A 25,529-nucleotide genomic window follows, 5' to 3' on the forward strand; every position below is an offset into this window, starting at 1 on the left:
ACTGGGGGCAGCTGGTGAAAGGGGAGCCGGCCAGATGGTGTGTGGATGACGGGACACAATCAGATCCCTGACGGCTTTCCAAATGAGGGTCATGGCCAGCCGCAACCTCCCCCACTTTGCTTAGCCCCATGGGAACTATGGAGAAATCAATATCTAGAATATATAAGCCATACCACGTCCACCATGACACTATGGATCCCATTACTACCTATTGCTTTATACAATGGGTAGCCAAATCAAAATGTATAGCTCTGATGGCCACATACACTTTAATAAGACTTTAATAAGCAACACATGCACTATATCTTACAAAAAATAATAATACCAGCCATTTTGGTAACTGCTGGTAATATTTCTTCCCAGGTCAAATATTTATGACTGATTGCTAGACTAAAAAAAAGTCAGTATATTAATACAGAACAAAATGACAATCATAAAACTAGCTGTAACTATTTTACAGTATTAAAAAGTATTAAACTGTATGCTACCTCTTCCTGTTTTTTTTTTTTTTTAATCTGGTAATGCAGAGCGGACAGGTTTTCACGTTAACAGACACGTCCGCACAAAACAAGGACAATGACAAAGAGGGGTGCTGGAACAATTACATGACCCCTGACCTCCCCAAGATAGGTGTGTCGGGGGTGGAGTGAGGGTGCAGCTGATATCTGGGCTAAGGGCCATGGTCCATGCATGCATGATGAGTGTGTGTGTTTGTCTCTTTCACTTGCTAGCCCACACAAGCACACATACACACAGACCACGCGTGTATGTGCGTGTCGGTGTATGTGTAGTGCGAGACACATTGATAACATCACATCTCTCTGTTGTGTCTACAGCCAGGACGCCAGTCTAACTCTCCCACAGCACCGTCACACTGACTTATAGCACGGAGACTAAACCTAGCATATGCGGGTTTCCCAAGAAAAAAAAAAGAAAAAAACTTTCCTTGCTCCATGGTACCCACCTTCATTTTTAACCACTGAGGCGAAGGCAGATGCAGAAGATAGATTCAATCTTTTCTCGTTGTCAAGGCGTAGTCGCCGCACAGACAGCAGTATCACAATATCGAAAAACATTCCGCTTGTTTTGTCTGAGAGTAGAGTCTTTAGACTTTGCACATTGCGGCGTTCATTGAAGAGGACAAGTGACTGTAACATAGGAATGTAAAGAGGAGATAAAATCCATAAGAATCCATAAGCAAGTGCTATCAAGCACAGGGTAATAATTCCTCCCGTTGAAAAGGCCTTTAAACCGGTAAAGGCCTCAAAATCGTTGAAACCCATGCCTTTCTCTACAATTACAGGCAAGGAAATGTTATTCAAGACACTGCTCATGGAAAAATAACCGGCTTTGGTGTGTCGTTAAGGTGTGTCCTCGTGTACCAGACGTTTTATCACCATGACAAAACCCTCTTTTCAGTCAGAAGGGAGAGACATTATTGAATGCTCCTGCTGGGAGTTTTTCTAAATCAACCATCATACAGTCGGCAGAGAAAGCACCCTCTCTAAACAAGTTTCAGCAAGTGCGGGGAGCACTATATTGTTATATAGGCCAAAGCATTACTATTTTAAACAAATAAGCAAGGTGACTAAAGTACTAAGGATGATTATGCAAAAGCATAGTGATGTACCAATTCACTGTATGTGTGGTCTGGGTGTTCTGTGTGAAGTGATGGCTTCCTCAAGCCACACTGACATCAGGCACAAGCCTGCCACTCCAGACACACAAAAGACCAAGGAGATGGGATTCAAACTTGTATTTATCATGAAAAAGAGACACACCAGACTAGACACTTTGAATATGCAAACACACTCGCGCTTAACCACCCCTCACCCCTCCCTAAACACAGAGACACACACACAGACACACACACACACAGAGTCACAAATGCACCGACACCTCCTCCACCAGGGCACCTCAGGCCACAAACACCCCCACCCGTAAAAGCCAGGAAGGCCACAAATCCACACCATGGCAGGCTCCCAAGGGCCCCAGCGAGGTCCCCTGGGAAGGGAAAGTGGGGGGTGGAGAGACTGGGGATGATGGGAACAGACACAAAGGAGAGAGAAATAAATTGTGGGGTGGACGTGGGGGGGGGGGGGGGGGTAACCATGGCCAATGTCAAGGCTGGGTGACTTGCAGCAGCCTGGGCCTCAGTTGCCACTGCAAAAAGGGGAGCAGAGTGCACACAATCACCCGGGGTGACCCCCTGAGCACTGTTCCACCCCCACAATGGGGACAACAACACCCCCCCCCCCCCTCACACACCCACACTCTTCATTTATTGTGAAGTGAGGGCCAACAACCAGCCCAGCAGTCTGCAGTGAGCACTAGGACCGCAACTGACTGCAGAAAGACATTAGCATTCAGTGCTAGAGTCTCATCTGAAACAGGGGGGGGGGGTCGTCGGAATGGTTGGTTAGAGTTCTTGCAATAGAAATAGAATACATAGCATGGAAACAAGCACAATATTTCTGTGTTCATGGCTTCCTGTTTGGTTGGGGTATCCGATGACGCTTATTGCTATGGATAGCATTCAGAGATGCAATCAGTGAATCAAGCCTATTATTTATGTCTCATACATTCATTGAACATATCAAACAAAATGCATCACTGTAGATCCGTCGCAATAGTGCACTCACTATAGTTCCGGTTCCGTAGCCTTAAAAAAAAAAAAAAAAGGGCTGAATTTGGACAGCTACCACTCTCCCCATCACCCCTCCTCCCATCTACTCAGCTCTGGTCCCTTACTCTCTGACATAAAGCAGGGGACATCATGACATCCCTCCAACCTCTACCCACCTCACCCCTCCCCTCCCACATCCACACCCACCCACACACACACACACACACCCACCAGAGATGGTCAAACAGTGAGATTAGGAGGAGGGGTGACAGCTGACCTTTGGTGTGACCTCATCACACATAGGGCGCTCAGGGTCCCCTGCATTAGGTGCATTAGGTTATTGGAAAGAGGCTGTGTTACGACTGTGCCCGGGCCTATAAACCTGCGCTTTGATTACACTCTACACCAGGCAGCAAGAAAACAAGGGGGATGGTGGGTGACCTTAAGGCAAGCCTCAAGGATGAACAGAAGGGAAGGGATAAAAAAAAAAAAAAACACAAAAACAAATAAAGACACACAAACACACACATGGACATACATACATGATCGAACACGAACACAAACAACATTGATTTGCACAGTACACCACATCAGCTAAAACACTACCCCGCTGCCTGCAGGGCCTGTTTGACTGACATGTTCCTAATAAGGCAATCGCCAGTTTGAACATCTAAACAAACAAAGCTCACTCAATGTTCCTCTGGCACTGAGAGAGCGGGAGTGAAAGAGAGAGAGGGAGCCCAATTAGCCGACACTGCTATCGACTTACTTGAAAGAGGTCAAAGAGTTGCAATAAAATTCGGGAAATTTCCCCCAAAAAAACTGAAAAAGCGAGAGGTTCCAGTGGCTGGGGGTTTGATGACTGTGTGTAAACATCCATTAGGGCTTCTATGAAGACAAACCCAAGTCCAGTTCATTATTGTTGCCCGGGCGATATATGCTGGGTCTGCAGATTTATGTGGATGCCAATGCATATTTTTTTCCTGAGATCTGTTCATGACATTATTGCTTTAACATTTCAAGGCTGTGCATTATGTGACCACACACATTTTGTGCATGGACCTGCCAAAGGCCAAGCACACAGACACCCGCTTGGCATAGCATGCCAACGACTACTTGGGTTCACTAACGTTCTGTGACAGGATCTGTGGCCTTTTATGCGCTAGCTCTAAGCTTTTCATGCTCAACTTACAGTTCATGCAAAATTACATGTCTGCTTCAAAGCCTGGCCTGTTACTGAGTGCATCAATCCACACTACACATTACCTGACGCCCAGCGCAAACATCTTCTGCAGAGGTTTCACAGACTTTGGGATTACTCTTCGCTCTCGTGTTTTCCTTTTTTTTGTACTGTACTCTGGAAAAACACATAGGATGAGGAGGAGGTGGACGCCTTCTTCCAGGAGTGAGACAGACGTGACACTCCTTGCGTCCTTTCATAAGGTTCACCCTGGCCCCCTGGTTCAGGCAAGGCAGCCAGTGGAAAATCAAAAAGGTGCCAAATTGATGCGGAGATCAGATATTGACGAGGCTGGTGTTTTTGTCCCCCTGTGTATTCGTTACAAACAAGCTGCAGTCCGTGGCCCGGCCAAAATGCAGCCCAATATCCTGTTTTCTTATTCTGCTGTCTGAAATTGGCTGCGGCCCCACTGGAAATGGATTACACTAACCACTGTGTGTGTGTGTGTGTGTGTGTGTGCGTGTGTGTGTGTGGCTTTTGTCTGCAAGGGAGGGAGAGGAGGAGGAAGAGAGAGAGACAAACACACACACACACACACACACACACACACACACACACACACACACACACACACACACACACACACAGAGGGGAGAGAAAAATAAAAAGCCAGAGGAAAGACACCATGACAGCATATTTCTGTTGCCATAGAATAACAAGCGCCATCTCCCCGTCGCGACGGTCCATTCGGCACAAACACGCACACAAACACACGAAGCACTCTATAAATAGCATGTTCCAGTTTTCACTTTAAATAGCTGTATGTGTTAGACGGCCTTTGTCAGATTAGATAAAACCCTTGGCTTGCTGGACCTCACATGCACATATTAGGGTAGGGGGTGGTCGTAACCAGGAGCAACAAAACAGTTGCCTGAAATTCCGTGACCAAAACATGTCAGGAGCTGGACTGTGGCACAGCATCACCACAAGGGATAAATACACATGGCTGAGGCTGTTTGAATATTCCTAGACGTGACCCCAGACAGTCTACAGCCCGAACTCGAGTGACATCCTTTTTTTCCAGGTGATAGGACTCTGTGTAAGAGTAGATGGTACAGTGGGTGTGTGTAAAGTCAGTATATTCGAGTGGGTGAAAGTAGGTGGCTGTGTGTGTGTGTGTGTGTGTGTGTGTGTGTGTGTGTGTGTGTGTCTGGATGTCGGTGTGGAGGTTGTGTGTGTGAATGGCAAAAAAATATTTTGCTGTGTCATTCACTCCCACGTTTTCCCACCATTGCCAGGCCCTTGGCCCAGAAAGCAGCCAGCACTGCAGCAGACACCCCGAGCCAAGCCACCACTGAACTCTACCCGCTCCACACCAACCGTCCCCGTACGAAAGGTACAGCACGAGACGCACAACAAGGTGACATTATCTCAGTCACACACACAAAGGATAACACTCTACACACAGAATCTACATTCATCCCAGAATAGTAGCATAGACGTCCTAATAGATAGTCTATAGACTGTTGGCTATACTGCAAAAATATACAATACAATAATTTGCAGAATACCACCAGCCTATGTAGTTACGGCAATATTACGCATTTTTCACTCTCCCTAACAGAGTTCTAACAAAAAACACTGCAGACATAAATACTTTTCAGATGCTCAGTTGGATGGGACGGAGGAGTCTGCGGCAGTCAGCAGACAGTCAATAAAAATTGGGATTAGCGCTTGAGAACATGGACTGCAGCCCAGTGCCTCATGCCTTATCTACAGCGCAAAGTATTGCACTTGTAAAAACGGTCATTTATATTGTCATCACCTTTAACTCATTTCCCTAAATCATGGTTAGGCATGATCTGCTGGGTCATCACCTGAACTAACTAATAACTATCTAATTTGTGTGTTTGCCACTTAATACTACCACAACAAAAGTAGATGAACTCTCTCCTGTTCTAACTCAAAACATCGTTTTACTGCAAAGTCTGTCTGCTTTTTTATAGACCTAATTTAAATTACGAGAATATCTCTGGCCATTTGTCACAGCTGTAGGCTGTAGACATCCTCTGCGCCTTTGTGAGTCCCCTTACTTCCCAGAACCTCATTATGACGGGCCTTTGTCCTCGCTGTGATTCAGACAACTCAGAGCCCTGTCTTGGTGCTTGAGCAAGACGATCTTAGCGAAGTGGGGGAAGGGTGACTGGCGAGCCGTCTGTGTGAATTTTCAGACTGTGCTGTTGTCGCGTTTAGTTTAGTTTTTTTCTCCCTTCAACGCAGACGCCTTCAATGGCAAACGAACCGAAGCCTGATTTGGGTAGGCCCCTGAAAAGTCCCGGCGCAATCGCAGCTTGCGTCTACCAAACTACCGGGACATTTTTGTAGGCTGGTGCTACAGAGCTACGACAGTACTGCAGGAGTTAAGCGACCGTCTCTGCGCAGCCCCACAGCCACACCAGCAATTCTCAATTGATGCATAGCACCGTGTTAGGTTTCACCACGCAACATACATAGAAGTTTACGCTTGATATCACGACTGATCATACGACAGTGACAGACTTTGTAAAGTACAGCGTTCAGAAGCCTCAAAATAACAATATTCCTCATTTCAAAAAAACGTTTAACGTTATGCATCCCGGAATATTAATGCGCCATGACGCTCTGATGCAAATTCTAACGGACAGATATCCAACCGAAATAAATTATGACCAGCAGTGAAAATATGGCTCTGAGCGGCACATTAAAAATGCAGACAATGTATTTCTTGAATAAAAATCAAATCACCAAAGCTGAACTTGAACAAACGCTTTGCCGTAACGAGGACTGGACTGTCAATCGAACCCCGTGAACACGTAGCTAGCGATTTGAGGTTAAACCAATTATCTTGTATCTCATACGATAGCTTACGAAGAACAAATGCACTCAAAAAGCATGTTAGCTTGCTGTCGGCTAAATAAACTGCGTAGCTACTTACATATATCCATCCCCTGTGGCTGGGATCCGGTGCAGTTGCAGGAGCAAATGACATTGGAGTTTGAGTTGATGGAGCTGCCCGGTACCGTTATGTTTTGCATGGGGCTCGGGAGTAATGGGACGCCGGGGAAGAGCCGCCGGCAGCGGCCCTACATAAAGGGAGGACAACTTATACAGCAGCCCGCTGTCAGTGTCGGCCTCTCCAGTTCCACATTTCTCACGCCATGCTCGCTGCCTTCCGATGTAGCTAATGTTACCTATGGTGAATAGGTTCCCCGCATCTTGACGTTTTGCCGATTCTTTCCTCCAACGTCCCTCTCGCTTTCATTCAAAAGAATGGCTCACTGTTACGTTCTCATGGTGTGGGCAGGCTTACTCCCAACCACTCCTCCTTCGCCTCTAGAGGGGGAGCAGTTCCAGCCAGACAGGGGGGTTCGCAAGAGTGGGGCAAAGGCAGTGGAGGGGGAGGGCGGGGGGTGGAAGCAGACTCGTAGTGGAGACTGGTGGTGACAATGGCGGTGAAAGAGGGGCTGGTCTAGCCAGTGGGAGTGTGGGCGGTTAGAATTACATACACTTATTTAGTGCCAGCCACGACCAATCAAGGCCAGTATTGAAGAGGCTAACCTTGGGCTGACCCCACAGTCTAGCGGATATTCAGCAGATGTGGCGGACCCCCTCCTACCCAAACTGTCTACTGTCTATAAATAACCGGGTCAGGTTTTTTTTTTTAAGTCCAGCTGAGAAGGTATGATAAAAGTGGTCTGTACACAACGATATACAGTTGGCCTATACATTACTTACATGAGGATTGGATTTTAATTCGTTTTTCATATTTTATATTAAAAAATACACCAACTCTATCTATCGCTGAAATTAACACTAATAACAAGAATGACTAATCAATGTCACTTATAATATTAAAATATCAGCCTTTAACCTCAAATAACATAATTAACCGGATAAACGCTACGACGAAAACTAGGCTGCAACAAACAACGCAAACGTGAAAGAACCACAAAATAACCTTTGCCTAGGTACAACACAGACAGTGTTGTCGAAAAACCCCCACTCAGCGCCAGACAGACTCTGATGATTTAGAACACATGGGAGCAGGACTGGGCTATTACCCCCCCCCCCCCCCACACACACACACACTCCAACCAGACACCAGACAGCGCAGGAACACATCACCCACCGAATACCTAATGCGCCTGGACGACCCCTATAGCTCTGTCTACCCCCACTCATACACACATGCATACGTTTAAAAAGCATGCCGGTGTGTATGTCAGACAGTGCTTCGAACCAGGTACGTAAAGTAGCACCGCACCGGGTAGCCTACTAGAAGTAAGAAAATACAATTTCCAACACAGGCTGCACATGACAGGACCGTTATCAACGGTGAAAGCTTAATTATGATGCAAGTGACACATAAGCAGCATTCACAATTTATCTAAAGTAGACACTGTTTAAGTGCTTTAAATTCATTTTTATTTCATGTAGCATTGCGCAGAAACAACTAGTCTGGGTCATTCCTTGTTTTGGAGGCTGTCCGAGTAAACGTCACATGGGTAATACTTCCTGTACGCCCGCGCCCCCTGGTGGCGCTCTGTTCCTCAGGCACTCCATTTCTCTCCTCACAGAAACGTCAGGGACAGACACCTCCCCCATTCCCCATTCCCCATTCACGTCCTATTTTTTTTCTTCCAGTGCCGTCCTTAACGTGTCTGTTGTTGCTGCTGCAGGTTCACCAACCAGGCGCAGGAACGCACACTCCCCACAGCAGCGCTTAAAACAACCACCATGAGGCCAGCGGATTTCTGTCTTAGCCAGACTGAGTGTGTGTGTGCATGAGAGAGAGGGAGGGGGCACCCAGACCCAGTAATTACTGTAGCGCAAAGGGAAAAAAGCTTCAGAAAGCTCCGGTTTCTCTCCAGCCCACACCCCCTCATCTCCAACAGCTGATGCAGGATCAACATTTCCCACCCCTTTTCCTGACCTCAACCATTAAGGAGTGAAATGCCGAAGCAAGTCTCAGACCACCGGTTTGATGATGAGGGGCTGGTCTGGTGGTAGTGGTGGCGGAGAGTGGGGTGGGGAGTTAAGTGTGTCTGGAGCAACACATTCCAGTCAGCGAAGAGAGAGAGAAACCCTTTTTGCCTCTGCTCTCTTGCCTTACTGGAGCAAACGGGGAAAGGGGAGATCAAAACACAAAACAAAAACAAAACAAATCTAGCCACCATCAAGTCCTGCAAGTGTTTTTTTAAAACTCTGTGCTCTTCAACTCAGCGTGTCCCTTTGCTTGTTTAGAACATGGTGGCTATGGTGAGGAGCCCCCGGGGTGTGTAGCTAGCTGCCCTGAGAGGCCAAGCTCCTTAGCCCAGTGTTAAGCTAGCACAGTCTCACAGGGAGAAACTGACATGGCACTGCTGTCTAAGCTCCATGGAGACATCATGTGCCGAGGTTAATGCCCTCAAAGACAGCTTGTTTACACTGAATACTATATATATATGACATTCAAATATGTAGTGTAGATGGGTATATGATGGGCATCCTTGGGCCAATGTGTGTGCGTACGTGTGTGTGTGTGTGTGTGTGTGTGTGTGTGTGAGAAAGAGAGAGAGAGGCCAGATCATATGGCATCGTGATTAACCTGTGTAGTCCCCAATGGCTACAGATGTATACTGCATCGTCCCCATACCGCTCCATCTAGAGTCTAGACCAACACACACTGAGGCGTTTATGTACTAGAGAGAGAGAGAGAGAGAGAGAGAGAGAGAGAGAGAGAGAGAGGCAGTGGTAGTGGGTAAAAAATGAGCGATAGAGAGGGAGGCATGGGAGTGGAAATAGAGAGGTAGAGGGGAATAGATACAAAGTGGGAGTGCCATGGAGAGAGACAGACTGGAGAAAAAGAAAAATGAAGTGAGGGAAGAGAGGTGTGTATCTGTTTGTGTAGTGTGTGTGTGTGTGTGTGTGTGTGTGTGTGTGTATGCGCACAAACATTTACGAGATGGAAAGAAACAGCAGGAGAAAGAGAGATAAAGAGAGACAGAGAGCAGGAGAGAGAGAGAGAGTTAAAAGAGAAGTCAATAGTCTGAGTGTGTAAGTCTGGCTAATGAAAGCCACCCCCTCGGGGGGCATCCCATCACGTAAGCAGTTCATCATGCCACCGAGGGGGGGGGGGGGGGGGGGGGAGAGAGAGTGAGAGAGAGAGAGAGAGAGAGAGAGAGAGAGAGAGAGAGAGAGAGAGTGAGTGAGAGCACCTTGTTCCCACAGGCCTCCCTGCTCACCGCCTGTGACCTCTCAGCCTGTCAATACAAACACCACACACACACACACACACACACTTTTGCTGCTGCTCCTCACAAAAAATAAAAACTAATTCCAGGCTCCAGTTCCAGATGCAAAATGGTTCCCATTTTCACAATATGTATTAATTAATTTAATTCTATATTCAATTGAACCAATAAGCTTGACATATATATATTGTGTATTTTCACATTTTGATTAATGACAACAGTGAACTGCGTGTAGGGATATAAAAAAAATCAAATAAATGATCTTTACAGGACTACATATTGCATGAGATTATAACTATAACTATAACTCAATGGCAACACTGACATGAGAGGGTTTTTAATTCAGTCATTATATATAGACGATGACTGCGGGTAGCATCACATTTGAATGCATTCAGGCGATCGTGGCAATATGCGCTAACACAGCAACATCAATTGACATGCCAACCAACCCAGGAGACCAGGAAACGTCCCCTTGGACATTCACACAGGCTAGTTGAGGGTTAAGGGGTTCTTTCTCTCTCTTTTCTTCCTTCCCCTCTCCCTATACACCCTCCATCTTATGTCTGCCCCCGTCTTTAGTCCAGACCTAGGCATAGGTTTGAAGTCAGTCATGCAGGTCGACTAGAATAACAGCCTGTTGTCTGGGTAGCTTCCTGCCCCCTCCACATAGCGTGCTGGCTGTCCACAGGCCAGCGGTAAGCACTGTTTCTGCTCATAAAATCCAGGGTGAAATCACATGGGGGGTGGTGGTGGTGGTGGGGGCACAGACAGCCAGGTCTGTCCTTACTGACTGTCTCGTCCTGCTTTTTTTTTATGACCTCTAGCCCCCACCCACCCCTCGTGCTATGCCTGCTGGCTATGACACTCGCTCCACTGCTCTGGCTCCCTGGGAAGAGGAATGACAGAGGAAAAGAGAGAGAGAGGGAGAGAGAGAGAAAGAGAGAGAGCGAGCGAAAGCACAAAAGCTGCAGCCTTGAAAACTATCTGTATTACCCAACTTCCCAAGTGTTTACATTGAGATTTTTACATTCAAGACTTCACATAACATTCTCTGAGGAGTAGGGTGCACAGGTGTGTGTGCTTCTCTCGGCTCATAAAAGCTCAAACCTCAGTCTCAAACACATAACTGATTTCACCTCTGAGAGTCTGAGTACAGAGCTAAAAGGAGAGAAAAAAAAATTAAACATATTTTTAAGCAGAGAACAAAATCCTTCAACGCTGAGAGATTCTGTGACTGCACTACACTATCGGCACAGGACAGCACAGCCCCCACCATCCCCTATTCCTCAGTGCATTCATTTCCTGCCTTCTGAGAGGAAATGACATCACGGTATCTATGGCGACCCATTTTTTGGCTCTGACAGGAAAACAAGAGTCTGACTAAAATATGCTGCTGCTGCTGCACCATCTCCATCTCTTTCTCTCTTCCCCTCTCCCTTTTCTTTTTTGACCGATCTATCCCCATCCCCTCCTTTTGTAACATCACATTTTCCGACAGCCAGTTTAACCCTTTCAGAGACCCACTCCTTCGACCAGCAGAGTCAAATGCAAAGTTTGCAGTTTGAAACCCAAGGGGGAGGCCCGTTGTCTAGCACGTCTATTCTGGGTAGAACATTTGTGACTGAAACAGCAGTCGCCAGCCCCCCCCCCCACCCCACTTCCCGTCTCTCACTCTCACCGTTTTCTTCCCTCTCTGTCCATTCCCTTTTTCGTTTCATCCCTACCCCCCCACCCTCTGCCCTTCACCAAACTTGACTCGTCTCTGAACGACTGCGGTCTGAGATTCTGGCTGCAGTCTGCTTTCCTACACCCACACACCCTCATTACCTTCCTCTCGGACTGCGCTCGCACACACTGACGGAGAGGAGAGGAGAGGCGGAACGAGGGAACAAAGGGAGGCAGAGTGGAGGACGAGACGAGAAGAGAAGAGGAGAGGCGAGGCGAGGAGAGGAGCGGGAGGCGGAAGGGAGAGGAGATTTTTGGGAAGCCGGCTGCGGCTGAAGTTGAAAAGTATACCCAGGCAGGCATCTGTGTTCAACTACTCACAGAAACAAAGTATACGCACAAATAGTATTAAAAATGGTACATAAATGGTACATAAACCCACATCTACATACACACTCAAACGTAAGCACAAATGTATACACCAGCAACGCCTCTGGACCAGCATATGTATGTTTAGATGAATTCTAGATGTTCGAAAGGTGAGGCCAGGTGGACGGTCTCTGTATATATAGTACACATACACTGTGCAGAACATGTAGTACTCGCCCTTCAAGTGTGTGTCAAGAACGTACACTCCTCAGTCTGTCTGTTCTTGTTGTTGCTGCTGCTGCTGTGCCTGTCTGACAGTGTACCCCCACTGGTTTGTCTGTACCTTTGGAGTTCTGTCTTTGTGAATCTGCTCTATTCTCCTCCAAACTTTTTCTGCTTGCTGACTGCGTGTGTTAGTCACTCAGCGTGTCGCTCCTCGCAGACTTGACACACTGTTCTACCTGTGTGACTTTGACACCCTGTCTGCCTGCTTGTGCATTTAGTCACACAAACACACACACACTCACTCACGCTCACAGAGTTCTTGCGTTAATGTTTCTTTCTGAGTATCATATGTGACACAGACATACACAAATGCACGCTACGCACAGACACACTTCTCATTCCTCTGCCTGAATATCTTCGAAAACACACACACACACACACACACACACAAACACACACACACACACACACACACACACACACAGACACACACACACACACACACAGACACACACACACCCCGCACTCTCCTCAGTCTGTCTGCTGGATCAGACAAAGGTCAAAGGAGAGTGTGTGGGAGATCATCCGAAGGAGGCGAGCACAATGGACATCCTCTTCCCCCCCCCCCCTGAAGCGGACAATATGCTCTCATCATCTCTCCTTCACTCACATCTCAGAAACAAGCACAATGTCTCTCCTGGTTGTGAAGGTGTGTTCTGTCTGGCACTTTTGAGAACGCGAGCGAGTGATGATGGCTCAGAAGGGGATAAAAGACACATAAAAGGAAAGGACATACAGTCCAGACAGTGTTTGTGTGATTGTGTGTGTGTGTCTCACTAGCGTACAGCACAACCGCCGCAGAATGGTGCACACTCCCTTTTTAGAGATGCCTCTTATCGTACTGTGTGAGGCCAAAGAACAAGCTGTTCTCCTGTAGTTTCACCCACAGAGCAGGGTGCTGACGATGCCAAGGTTATGTCAACTACCATAGGCACAAGACTAAACGTATGTCCATAGTGTGCGTCTTTTAGCAAGTCAGTAAAATGCAACTTAATGGATAGCTGGGAGGCAAATACATTTTAAACATGAAAAATGTAGGAGGCAAAAAGAGAAAGAAAGACAATAAAATTATGTCTGCTAAAACACACCCAACAAATGGCACAGGTAAAGAACACCCCCCGCTTTGATAGATACATAAATAAACTAAGATGTCTCCACTAAAGCCCCAGTGCATTCCCACAATCCTCAGCATTCCAGCCAATCAAATTATGTCATGGGACTGCTGCGGTTTTTATAAGGTGTTCAAATGCCAAGGTCGTCTCCGACACAAGCAGGTAAACAAACCGAGAGGAGAGGGGAAAAAAAAGGAAGCGCATTCATGGGTATTGATTGGGCTGGGACTGCAAGTGGGCCTCAAAGTAAGTCACTGAGAGACTTAATCAAAAGGAGGGAGAACACTTCAGGGAAGTGACCTCTGACCCTTTAAAGACTTGACCCCCTCGAACCAATGAAAATAAACTTTACCTGATGAATCCCAATGAGTGTGTGTGTACGAGAGTGTAGAGATAAGTGTTTGTGTGTGTGTGTGTGTGTGTGTGTGGGTGGAGGTTTCTGTGTGCAAGGAGGGATGATTGGAACTTGAACTCTCTCACACAAGACACTCATACTAACACACACAGTGAGCAATCCTGCAGGATGAGAGAGAGAAGATAGTTGTCCAGCAGACAGTGGCCTCTCACAAATTGAGACGCTGTTGAAACTCGGACTCAGCAGTTGTCAACTCCAATTGCTGGGCGTGCTAGGAATGGTGTCATGCTCTTTCTGTGTCTCTCTTTCTCTCTCTTCCTCTCTCTCTCTTCCTTTTCTCTCCTGCATCTCGCTCTCTCTTGTCTCACGTCTCACTCCCCATCTTCTCTCCCTCTCTCAACCCCCCCCCTTTCCAGTCTTTCAGCCTGTCCTTTTTGTCTTTGTGTCACTTGTTCTGCAGTATGGAGGTATGCAGACTGCTCTCTGGGAGGGAGTGCTGAGGGTTGGTTTGACAAGATGAGAGCCTGACAGCGTAGCCTGCTCGAGTCCTTGCCTCTCTCCCCCACTGGTTATGCATTTTAGAGTGCCTCCTCTCTTGGCCTCTGAGGTTCCTTGTGCGACATGTGTCTCCTGGTGGTGTGACGATAGAATGTGTTGATGTGTTTACATGCTGGGGTGTGTGTGTATGCTTGTAAGTGCTTTGCTCCTTGTGTGTGTGTGTGTGTGTGTGTGTGTGTGTGTGTGTGTGTGTGTGTGTGTGTGTGTGTGTGTGTGTGTGTGTGTGTGTGTGTGTGTGTGTGTGTGTGTGTGTGTGTGTGTGTGTGTGTGTGTGTGTGCGCGCGCGTGAGATTGAGGATATGCTGCCAGTCACCACGGATATATTTCTGTGTCAAACATGTGAGTGCATTGGAGGGGGGGTATTTGGATCCAGTGTATGTGTTTATTTGTGTGTGTGTGTGTGTGTGTGTGTGTGTGTGTGTGTGTGTGTGTGTGTGTGTGTGTGTGTCTTTATCTGTTTGTGAGTGTATGTGAAGCATGGGCAGTTCAAGGCTGCTCTGTTGACAAAGGTCAAGGTATGGGTCACTGGCCCCAATATGGCAGAATGGCAGTCTCACACACGTATGCACGCGCGCGCGCACACACGCACGCACGCACACACACACACACACACAAAAACACACACACACACACACACACACACACACACACACACACACACACACACACACACAAACAACCAACATGCACAACTATTCAGACCGACTGACACACAACATGGTACACCATGAATATTATGTACACGCATATAAACTCTCCCCACACAAAAACACATAAAACACACACACTTTCTCACTCTCATTATCTTGCTCTCGCGCTCTCGCTTTCTCTCTCTCTCTCTCTCTCCTCAAGTCACCTGTAAGTCACGCTGGTTGGACACATTCCCAGAACCCAAAACTGCAGCCTCTCTCCTCTTGTCTCTCTCTCTGTCTGTCTGTCTGTCTCCCTCACCCTCCCTCCTTCTCTTTACGAACCCTGACAACTGACCAGGGCCCAGCTTGCTCAACCAATAACGGTGCTGCACACCACATCAGACAGACAGACACTATTTGACTGGGAAAGAGCCGCCGCTCCTAGCAGACGATAGGGCAGCACAGCACAGCGAAGCCAAGCTAACCAGCCCTGTAATCAGCAGCGAAGGCTCAGAAGACCAGCAGACAGTGGCACACACTACGCAGTTAGAGGTTAGGGCTTTAGGGGTTTAGAGTCTTAATGTTCAGTGCAGACCAAGAAAAAAAAATAAAAAGACAGACAAACACACAGAGGTTGTTCAGGGGGGAAATGGGCTGGGTGGGGTGGAGGGGGGGTCGTAGAGCAAATGGCAGTGTGGGTAGTGTAGTCTTTTTGTGTTGTTGTTTTGTTGGGGTCTGTGGAGATCAGTCAGACGATTGGGTCAGGAGGGCTAATGGGAAACACTTATGATGTGATGGGGGGGGGGGGGGCATCCGGTTTCTATCCACATCGCTAGCTTCTCTGTTTATCGTTCTCTTTTTTCCTTCTCTCACTCTCTTTTCCTCTCTTTCCTCGTGCCTTCCCCTCCCTCTCGGGCCCCCTTTCTTTACCAGCGTCTCAGTCCCTATCTCAACTCTCGGGCTGTTTTACACAAACCCATCATTCTCTGTCCCCGTCTGTGTCTATCTCTTCCTGTCTCTCTCTCTCTCTCTTCCTCCCTCGCTCCCTCTCTCCCAGTCTGGACCGGTGTGGTCTGCTCTGATCCCTGTGTGATTGGAGGGGGGTGCGACACATAGAGGGGTCTGAAGAGCGCTGATTCGGGGTGGTTGGTAGTATTGGGGTGGGGGAGGGGAGAGGACCCATCCGTGCTGCTGCTGCAGCCAGTGGCTTGCGACTCCCCCTGCTCAGGGAGACCCCCGGCTCACCCAGACGAGCGGCGTCTAGACGGTATTCATGATCCATCTGTCTGGCAGGGCCGCCGAGATGGCAAACTCGATTAGAATTGAAATATTTTTTTTCATTTTTTTTTTCTGCTGCCTACCAAACCCCCACCCTACCCCACCATTACCTCCACCACTTGTTTCCCATTCTCCCTCCCTCCCTCTCTCTCTCTCCTTTTCTGTCCCTCCCTCTGTCCTCCTCCCCCTCTACCTACTATCCCTCCCTCTCTCTTTTTTTTCCCTCTCAGTTTTGCTCTCTCCTGTTTCTCTTTCATTTTCTCTCCCCCTCCCTCTCTCTCTCTACCCCATTTGTTCTGTCCCTCTCCTTTTTTGCTCTCCCTCTCTGCCTCTGTGTCAGTCTTCCCACATAGACACACAGACACACAAACACTAACAAGCACACAAACCCAAACACACCCCGAATCAGCATTCAGCCACCGAAAATTCAATCAGAGTGTGCGCGTACACACACACACACACACACACACACACACACACACACACACAGACACACACAGACACACACACACAGGTGTCTGGGATATGGCAGCCAGCCACAGTCAGTCATTAACATGTGGGCTAGACTGCTAAATATTTGAAGTGGCGGCATTGGACCGGTTCCACTGGAAAAGAGCGGCGCTTGTCGAGGAGACGGCGGCACACACACGCAAAAAGGGGAAGGCTAAAAAAAGCTCGGGTATCACTCAAAACCAAACGAATCCAAGCAAAGAAGACCAGTAGGGTGAAGGTCAAAGGGAAAGAGACAGGAGAGAGGGTGTGTGTGTGTGTGTGTGTGTGTGTGTGTGTGTGTGTGTGTGTGTGTGTGTTAAGTTAGAGAACAGAGAGAGGGTAAAGTTTACGAGGGTGAGAGAACGAGTAAAAGGGAGAGAGAAGGAGAGAGACAGAGGGGTAAAAAAGACAGGAAAGTAGCAAGAGAGTACGTAGGAGAAATGGGGAGGAGGGAGAACAGGATAGGAATGAGTGAGAGAGAGAGGGGGGGGGAGAGAGAGAGAGAGAGAGAGAGAGAGAGAGAGAGAGAGAGAGAAAACAGACAGTCAATAAAATGAGCCCTATTTACTTGTGGGGTCCTAAAAAGAAAACTTCTTGAAACAAATGCCTGGGCTACATCAAAGGCTGCCTGTTCAGCTCAGACTGAGTCCTTCACCTTCCCAAATGAGCCCATTAACAGGAGAACAGCGCGCCGGAACATTCCACCTTCTGCTCCATTTGCATTTCACACGAAGGACTAGGGAAAATGTAGCTATGTCTTCTTCATCCCTGCAGACGCTCAGACAGTCTTTTGAATGAATGAATGAATGAATGAATGAATGAATTAATTAATGAATGGATGAATTGAAAATAGATCAAACACTTTAATGAAAGAAGTGAAAAAAAATCTAAATGGAGGGGGAAAGCATAATCTATGAAAGAGTTCTTCATTCAGAACTATTACAGACTGGATTTTGTCTAAAACTAGTCTCAACTCTCAAAGTGAAGATCTCGAGTCAGCTACGGGCTACAAGCTAAGCGAGCAGAATGCTAATGTCTCGAAATCGGGCATCGTGGCCATGGAGCAACCCTACCAGAATCACTGGAGATGGGCTCCAGCTGTGCATCCAGCATTTTAATTGTACCACTTCTTTGATCCTGTTTTCGAACCATTGGCTTATTAATTATTAAATGCTCAAAAGAACATCCTAGCCAGCCAAAACGCCACAAAAAAAAAAAACTTAACCTCTTTTATTTGACTTTTCCTAGTAAACAAAATAAAAGTGTGCTGGTGCATTCACTGAGCCTACCCCTTTAACTTCCCCCACAACTTCCCTTCTTTTCCACATGAGAAGGCCCAACAGAAACCTTCCTAGTCAAAGGCATCATACTGTGTAAAATACTTCAACTGCAAGATATATATATAAATTCTGATTTGAGGTGGCTCATGAGAGATTCCTTCTGCAGATATATATATAAAGATATATATAAATTCTGATTTGAAGTGGCTCATGAGAGATTCCTTCTGCAGATATATAAAGATATATATAAATTCTGATTTGAAGTGGCTCATGAGAGATTCCTTCTGCAGATATATAAAGATATATATAAATTCTGATTTGAAGTGGCTCGTGAGAGATTCCTTCTGCAGATATATATAAAGATATATATAAATCCTGATTTGAAGTGGCTCGTGAGAGATTCCTTCTGCAGATATATATAAAGATATATATAAATCCTGATTTGAAGTGGCTCGTGAGAGATTCCTTCTGCAGATATATAAAGATATATATAAATCCTGATTTGAAGTGGCTCGTGAGAGATTCCTTCTGCAGATATATATAAATCCTGATTTGAGGTGGCTCATGAGAGATTCCTTCTGCAGATGTGTGCTGATAGTTTTGTTTCAGTACTGAGCAGATGAAAAGAGGCAGTGTTCTGTATGCGTGCATGTCATTTTGTGCAGTCTGTTGGGCATTAAACATATAGAATTAGTTGCAAGTAATAGACATCAGAAAGTCTGGCCATGGACAGAAAGTTAAAAAAGAGAGAGAGAAAGAAAGAGATAGAGAGGGAGAAAGAAGGAGAGGAAGACACCTTCAAAATAACATGCCAGTCGATACAACGACCACTGTTTTAACAGCACAACTGGAATGACATCACCTCAGTGGAACACTAGCATAATCAAGACAGACTAACAGTGTGAGAGACAGCGAGAAAGAGAAAAGTGTTGTGTACGTCTGTTTGTGTGTCTGTGTCAGAGTCAAAGAGAGAGAGAGAGAGAGAGAGAGCGAGAGAGAGAGAAAGAGAGGAGGAAGGAATAGAGGTCAAGGGTGACTCACATTCAAGGGTGGCGGGTGGGGGAGGCTGGGTCACGGCAGGACAGTGCTCCTCAAATTTGCACTCTGCACCAGAGAGAGAGAGAGAGAGAGAGAGAGAGAGAGAGAGAGGAAAATAAACACATACCAGACAGGTTAAATAATACTGCACAAACAGGTTGCAGCAATGCATAGTGCCCAGGAAAGTAACAATTACATTTTCAAGCCCCTGGGCTGTTTTATTCAGAGGAGAGGCTTGGCATTACCACAGCGGCAAGATGAAGCCAAATTACTCACTCACCTGTCCCGGGCCATGGTTAAGATTTATCACTGTGTCAAACATACATTCGTCTGGCAAAAATTGACTTAGTAGACTAAGGGATAAGGGCTTGTGAGTCTGTACTTATAGACTTTGCTTATATGTGTATATGTGTGTGTCTGTATGTGTATGTGTGTGTGTGTGTGTGTGTGTGTGTGTGTGTGTGTGTGTGTGTGTGTGTGCGCGCATGCTAGTATATGTATTTGTGTTGTGGAATGTAGCTTTGACAGTCAGGCCAACAGACAAAACAAATGATACCCAAGTGGTTCATGTGTGTACGAGTATTTGTGTTATGTGTGTATGAGAGAGAGAGAGAGAGAGAGAGAGAGAGAGAGTGTGTGTGTGTGTGTGTGTGTTGTGCTTCCTCCAAGTTCTGAAACCGTATGTCAGATCGAACTCTTCACCGCAAAGCCAAATCATGTGCATTCTCAGAAAAGAACACACTTCACTCCAACCTCACAAGTCAATCAAAGGTTGATGTCTCTCACTCTCTCACTCCCTCTCTCTCTCTCACTGCCTCTCTCCCTCTCTCCCTCTCTCTCTCACTCTCTCACTCCCTCTCCCTCTTTCTCTCTCTCTCTCCCTAAGTTTCCAGATGCTCCCATTATCTCCAGAGCATGCCGGGGACGCATGTTTACATGTGCGTTTCCAGCGGAGCAGGTTTTAATATGTGGTCAGGGCGTGACATACTTGGCATGTTTGGGTTAGCAATCAAGGGGTCTGAGACAGAGAGAGAGAGAGAGAGAGAAAGATACAGACAGGGAGAGAGAGAAAGAAAGAGCAAGAGAGAGAGAGAGAGAGAGGGGGAGGGAGAGAGAGAGAGGGGGAGGGAGAGAGAGAGAAACGGAAACACATAGACAAACAGTGACAGATAAAGATGGAGCCAGGGGAAGAGGAGTGAAACAAACTCAAGTGCAAAAGCGGGAGACAAAATAGAGGGAACAAAGAAACTGAGACAGCTGTAGAGAGAAGAAAACAGAAATAGACAGAGTAGTAGAGACACAGGAAGGACAGAAGACAGAAAAAGAGAAAAGAGAGTGAAAGAAGCGAAAAAACTGGGAGAGAGAGAAAAGGGGGGAGCGAGAGAGAGATGGGGTAAGAAAAACAGAGAGAGGGAGGGAGAGAGAAAAGGAGAGCGAGAGAAAGAAAGCAAGGGAGAGCGCAAGTGCGTGTCTGCCTCAGACAGTCTGGGCCGTCGGTCTGACTCGATGCTCGCTGACCATGCTCCTCTGTGTCAGTGATGGCTGGCCGTGCGTGTTCACGCCCGCCCGCTCCTTTCCCATGAGTCATAGCGGTGGCCGGCCAGCCGATAAGACCTCAGCCCACCCCTGCTCCCCGCTAAGCCTCAGCACGCCCTGATGCGTGATGTCATCGACTCCATGCCGGGGCGCTCCCGGCCGGCTAGCAGACACCATCTGTGCCGCGGCCCGGCTGGGAAGGGTGGAGGCAAACACACGGAGAGAGGGAAAGAGAGAGGGGGGAGAGGGGGCTGTTGTGCTGGAGTTGAGATCACTCTGTCTTTCAAATGTACAAACTCATCCATGGTTTACCCTCAAGAAATGCACAACCTATGGCAGAGTTAACATCAGAGATGCACAATCCACTTTTTTCAGTTCAAATCCGTTTTCGATACCTGAATCTGCTGATACCGATACCTGAGCAATTTTTTCTTGAACATTCTTCTTCTTCTTATTATTATTATAATTATTGTTGTTGGCATTATGTATAAGGTTACATGAAACTGTAGTAAACCACACAGCACTACTCATTAAACAAGCAATTTATTTGAAGCGATCTATTAAAAATCTAAATTTGTTAACCATTCCTGCCCTTACTTCACCAATTGGCTGCATGAACTTAGCAAGGGACTTTTATTTTGATATCTTTGTAAGATGAATGGCGTAATAAACAATTGAATGCAACAATATGAATTAAGTTTTATGTCATGTCTGAACACTATTTACAATTTCACAACTGAATACAAGGCAGAATTACATAATGTGCAATGAGTTAATTTAACTTTAAATGAGATGACAGTTATAGATCCAGCTGTCATGAATGTCATAAAACCTCATAAAACAGTAGACTTCGGGCTGCAGTAAAGGCCAATTAACCATCGAAATCAACATTCTTCTAAGTTTGTTCAAATTAAGTTGTAAGTAAGTAAGATTTTCATAATCGCGTAGTCACAATTTTATAATGACTAAGTAGCCGTATCAGATGTGGATCGTTAAAATCTAACCGATACCCTATTTATGGCGCAATACTGATTCCTGGATCAGATCAGTGCATCACTAGTTATCATTAGAAAAATTATTAACACTAAACAGTGTTAGGGTGAAGTATAATGATTCATGTGCCTCACATATTTCACTTCCTGTCTTTTTTTCTCCGTCTGTCTTCTTTGTCTTTCCTTCATGGCCCATCTAGCTTTAACTCCCCAGTAAATTATTCCACAATTATCTGACCAAGTGGGCTAGATACACATTTAATATAGCACCTAGACCTGACAAGCCTGTGTGTGTGTGTGTGTGTGTGTGTGTGTGTGTGTGTGTGTGTGTGTGTGTGTGTGTGTGTGTGTGTGTGTGTGTGTGTGTGTGTGTGTATGTGTGTGTGTGTGTGTGTGTGTGTGCGTTGGTGTTTGTGGAGTGTAGGGGGGGGGGGGGGGGGCTGCAGTAAGGTAAGAGTGTCGTGTTTATTCTGAGCGAGGCTTTTCTTTAAGTTGATTTGCCTCTTCATTAAAATGAGCACAGGTGTTGGTGCAGAGGCCTTTCTTTGCTTAATGTCTTGAATGATTGTCTCCATCATCCCTCCTTTTCGCCACAATCTCTCACTCTTTCTTTTTCTCCCTCTTCATCCCTTTTACTTTATCCATCTCTCGCTTTGTCTCTCGCTATGTCCTTGCCCTTTCCTTACTGTCTGTCTATTGACGCCTCCAGGTCTTGGCACCTTTATTTGAAAAAAAAGAAAAGAAAAAACAACGGTAGAGATGTGCCAGATTTCCTTCAACACTTTAAGGGCATGCTGGCTGTGTCTGTCGATAGGATACGAAGACAGGAGGGGAGAGAGAGGAGTGAGGAGAGTCTGTCTACTCTCCTAAAGCAGCCAGCTGACCTCTATAGGAACCCAGGGCTAAACCAGGGATCATCAGACCTGTCTGCTGCAGCAGTTAAGTGAGGGAAGGGTGGTGGTGGTGGTGGGGTGTTGGTGGAGGAGGGCGGAGCAGCCCCACCAAAATGAAGTCATAGCCAGTTACATGGCCAAGCCAAAGAAAAGTGTCCTCATAAAAACATAGAATAAAAAAAAAATTAGGGTGGGCATGATGGTAGCCAAAGCATGACTGAAACTAACAAATTCTGTGGGTGGGAGTTAGTGTGCTTTGCGAGAAAAACGAAAGTGACTGCAAATGGTACAGTGGCTTTGCGGCTCTGAAACCAGGGACCTCTTGGTCTGTTTTTTGCGTCAACCGTCAACCAGAGCAGGACAGAATCGGACCATCCGGACCGTCGTCCAGTCAGTCAGTCTGTTTCCTGTTTGGTAAGCCCCCCCCCAAAAAAAAAACAAGCCGACGTAACCGCAGTTTAACCTTGCGGATATTGATTGCCCCAGCCCTCCCTGGCCTCCATGCCCATCCAGTTTGTTTAGCACTGTCTGCGAGGCCTTGTAGGCCATCAGTCATTACTCTGTGCTCATTGGCTGGCGTTTGAAGGAAGCCAGGAGCCCCCTTTTCTCGCCTCGCCTCTCCGAGCCGAAACCTGCTGAGAACTCCCAAAATGACAGGAATCGATTTGGAAGCCGTCCACACTCCGACCGCCTCTGCCATAAAACTCCCAAACACTCTCCTCTACCACCCACAAAAAGAGAGAGGGGGAGTCGGAGATCAGAGTGTATGTGCGTGAGTTTAAAAAGGGAGAGAGAGCGAGGGAGGGAGAGATAGAAAGAAAGAGAACATAGAGAAAGAGAGATTAGACAAGGTAGACAAAGAGTGCGTGTGTGTGTGAATTTAAGTTTGAAAAAAAAATAAAGCCTTGTTGCTATGGGTAACTACGACCAAATCAACGACATGTAATTAGTTGAAGGTTATAATTACATTAACAAAATTAACACACACCTTTCTTTTGGAAAAAAAAAATCATGCAGCAATTTTCCTTTGTTCCGTTTAAAAATAGACACTTTATTCCCGGAGCCAAGTCCACCAAGGCAACCAGTCTTTAGTCGGTCTTGATTGTGCTCTGGGTTGTTTTGTCTACCGAGATGCCTCGGTCCTTAAGGACCGCTTCTCTGCGTTCCATCTTCGTCTGGAGAGATTGACAGCTCTGACAGGCCACTGTGGGTCATCCTGGACAGCTGGGGAGCCAATCACATGCTTTTGGAACGGAATGTTCTGGTATTTCATTTCCCTCCATGATGAATAAAATACCAGAACATTCTGACCCCGCCTCGGCTTGGGGGCCCTCCAGTTGTTAAAACAATATCCTCCACCTCAGGTCTCCCAGGAATTTTCTTTTTTTTCCCCTTCTTCTCATGCTTCTTCTTCTTCTTCTTTTTTTGAGGTAGACGTCTGGATCCAAATTCCGCTCCAAGTTCAAATTCCACATCTGATATTAAAAAATTGCAAGCGGAGGTATTTTTCGGAGTCAGCATTTGGCTGGCTGGAGCCAAGGGCAGACATCCCGTGTCGTGAAAACGATCTTTTTAGGCAGAAAAAATAATGGTAACTGAATTCCGACAACATAGGTGTGTGGTGCATATTTTTTTGAACACCCACTTGTGGTCAAAGGGCACTTAAACGGTACCAGCTGCATGCAGAGCACCTGGAGGACCCATGATGGACTGATCTTTATTAATAAACACAGCTGCACTCAAAAGACTTCATTGAAGACATACTGCAAAAAACACTGAACTCACATCACTCACTCACATCTGAGAAAATGTCAGCTGATGATACAGATCTTTGTAATGGTTAACCATCCACTGAACAGTTCCAAAAACGCCTGACTCATGCCCTGTTAAAGTCCCACCCAAACTTCCTGTTAAATAAAAAAATACGACCCAAAAAAAACCTTTCTGCTTTCTTCACAATAAGTCATGGCAGATGACTGACTAACACCAGTAACCTTTGTGACACATACCGAAGGTAGTGTGCCTTCAAAAAGTACACAAACTGAGTCATCCCAAATCTCATCACACTCTCAACTAAAGAGAACATCAAAGACATTTAAGCACCATTGGCAGCACTACAATGACACGGTGTGACATTTGGAAGATGTGGTTAGTCTCACCATTAGTGCTTGGGTCCACTCACCTGTTAAAGTATTTGTGGCCGGATGGTCAGCTGCCTGCATACTGCCCTCACAGTAATGCCTCTGATCGCAGCGTTAACCAGTCCGAGTGGGCGGGGGGTGTCTGCTGGGGCGTGCCGCCACTCTCTTTGCCATCACAGATCCTCTACACATTGAGGCCTCAAAAACCAGACTCCTTCTCGACTCCAGGTAGAGGCTTACTGGTGCCGAGCTGAGTGATGGTTAGGGTTTAGGACCGGAGGTTTTGGGTTCTGAGCCAAGAAGCTCCAGTAGTTGGGATCTACAATAAGCTCTGTGATGCAGGGCTGTTGGTAAGGGTTGGGGTGAAACGGTGGTTGTGGTGATGGGAGGGAGGAGGGGGGGGGGTGCTATCCTCCCATCCACATACGTGCAGCCATGTCCCGAGAATCAGACCGTGCAGTAGGAATGGGACAAGGGCCTCGTGTCCAAGGACTGCCCAGAGGTTTCCAGAGGGAGAACCTCAAGGAATCAGATCAAGCAAGGAGACGGAGTGTATCTGGACGATAGTCTCGACTGCGGGCCATGCCTTCTCAAAATCCCAGGGTCTTCAGGTTCAACGAACTAAAGAGACAAAACAGGAGAGAAGAGATGAGTTAGAGAACTGCGAAGAAGATTTTACAGATCAAAAAAGATCACAAAGAAAGTGAGGAAAGTTCGAGGCGATCTGCTTGTGCCCCCTTGGGCTTTAAGGGGAGTTTTGGCAGACCCAGAGCTCAATTGGGGGAAGGATCCTGTGGAAGTTTACTCTCTCTCGCTCTCCCT

The 25,529-nt window shown here is 46.7% G+C and overlaps 1 protein-coding gene across 2 annotated transcripts in view; it reads right to left on the bottom strand.

Moving 5' to 3' along the window:
* ldlrad4a (low density lipoprotein receptor class A domain containing 4a) overlaps positions 1-25,529 on the bottom strand; it is a 67,737-nt gene that overhangs the window by 17,907 nt on the left and 24,301 nt on the right. Inside the window, exons 2-3 of one of the 2 annotated variants that reach the window (XM_031586395.2) lie at positions 24,749-25,328; positions 19,149-19,211 (exon numbers count right to left, since the gene is read on the bottom strand). In XM_031586395.2, the coding sequence (XP_031442255.1) occupies positions 19,149-19,211; positions 24,749-24,788 (103 nt within the window). In that variant the 5' untranslated portion in view covers positions 24,789-25,328. Of the gene's footprint in view, positions 1-6,780; positions 7,901-19,148; positions 19,212-24,748; positions 25,329-25,529 lie in introns of those variants that run through there. The other variant, XM_012818242.3, reaches the window with a different exon arrangement.

The sequence above is a fragment of the Clupea harengus genome, chromosome 19 (genome assembly GCF_900700415.2).
Source record: "Clupea harengus chromosome 19, Ch_v2.0.2, whole genome shotgun sequence".
NCBI lineage: Eukaryota > Metazoa > Chordata > Actinopteri > Clupeiformes > Clupeidae > Clupea > Clupea harengus.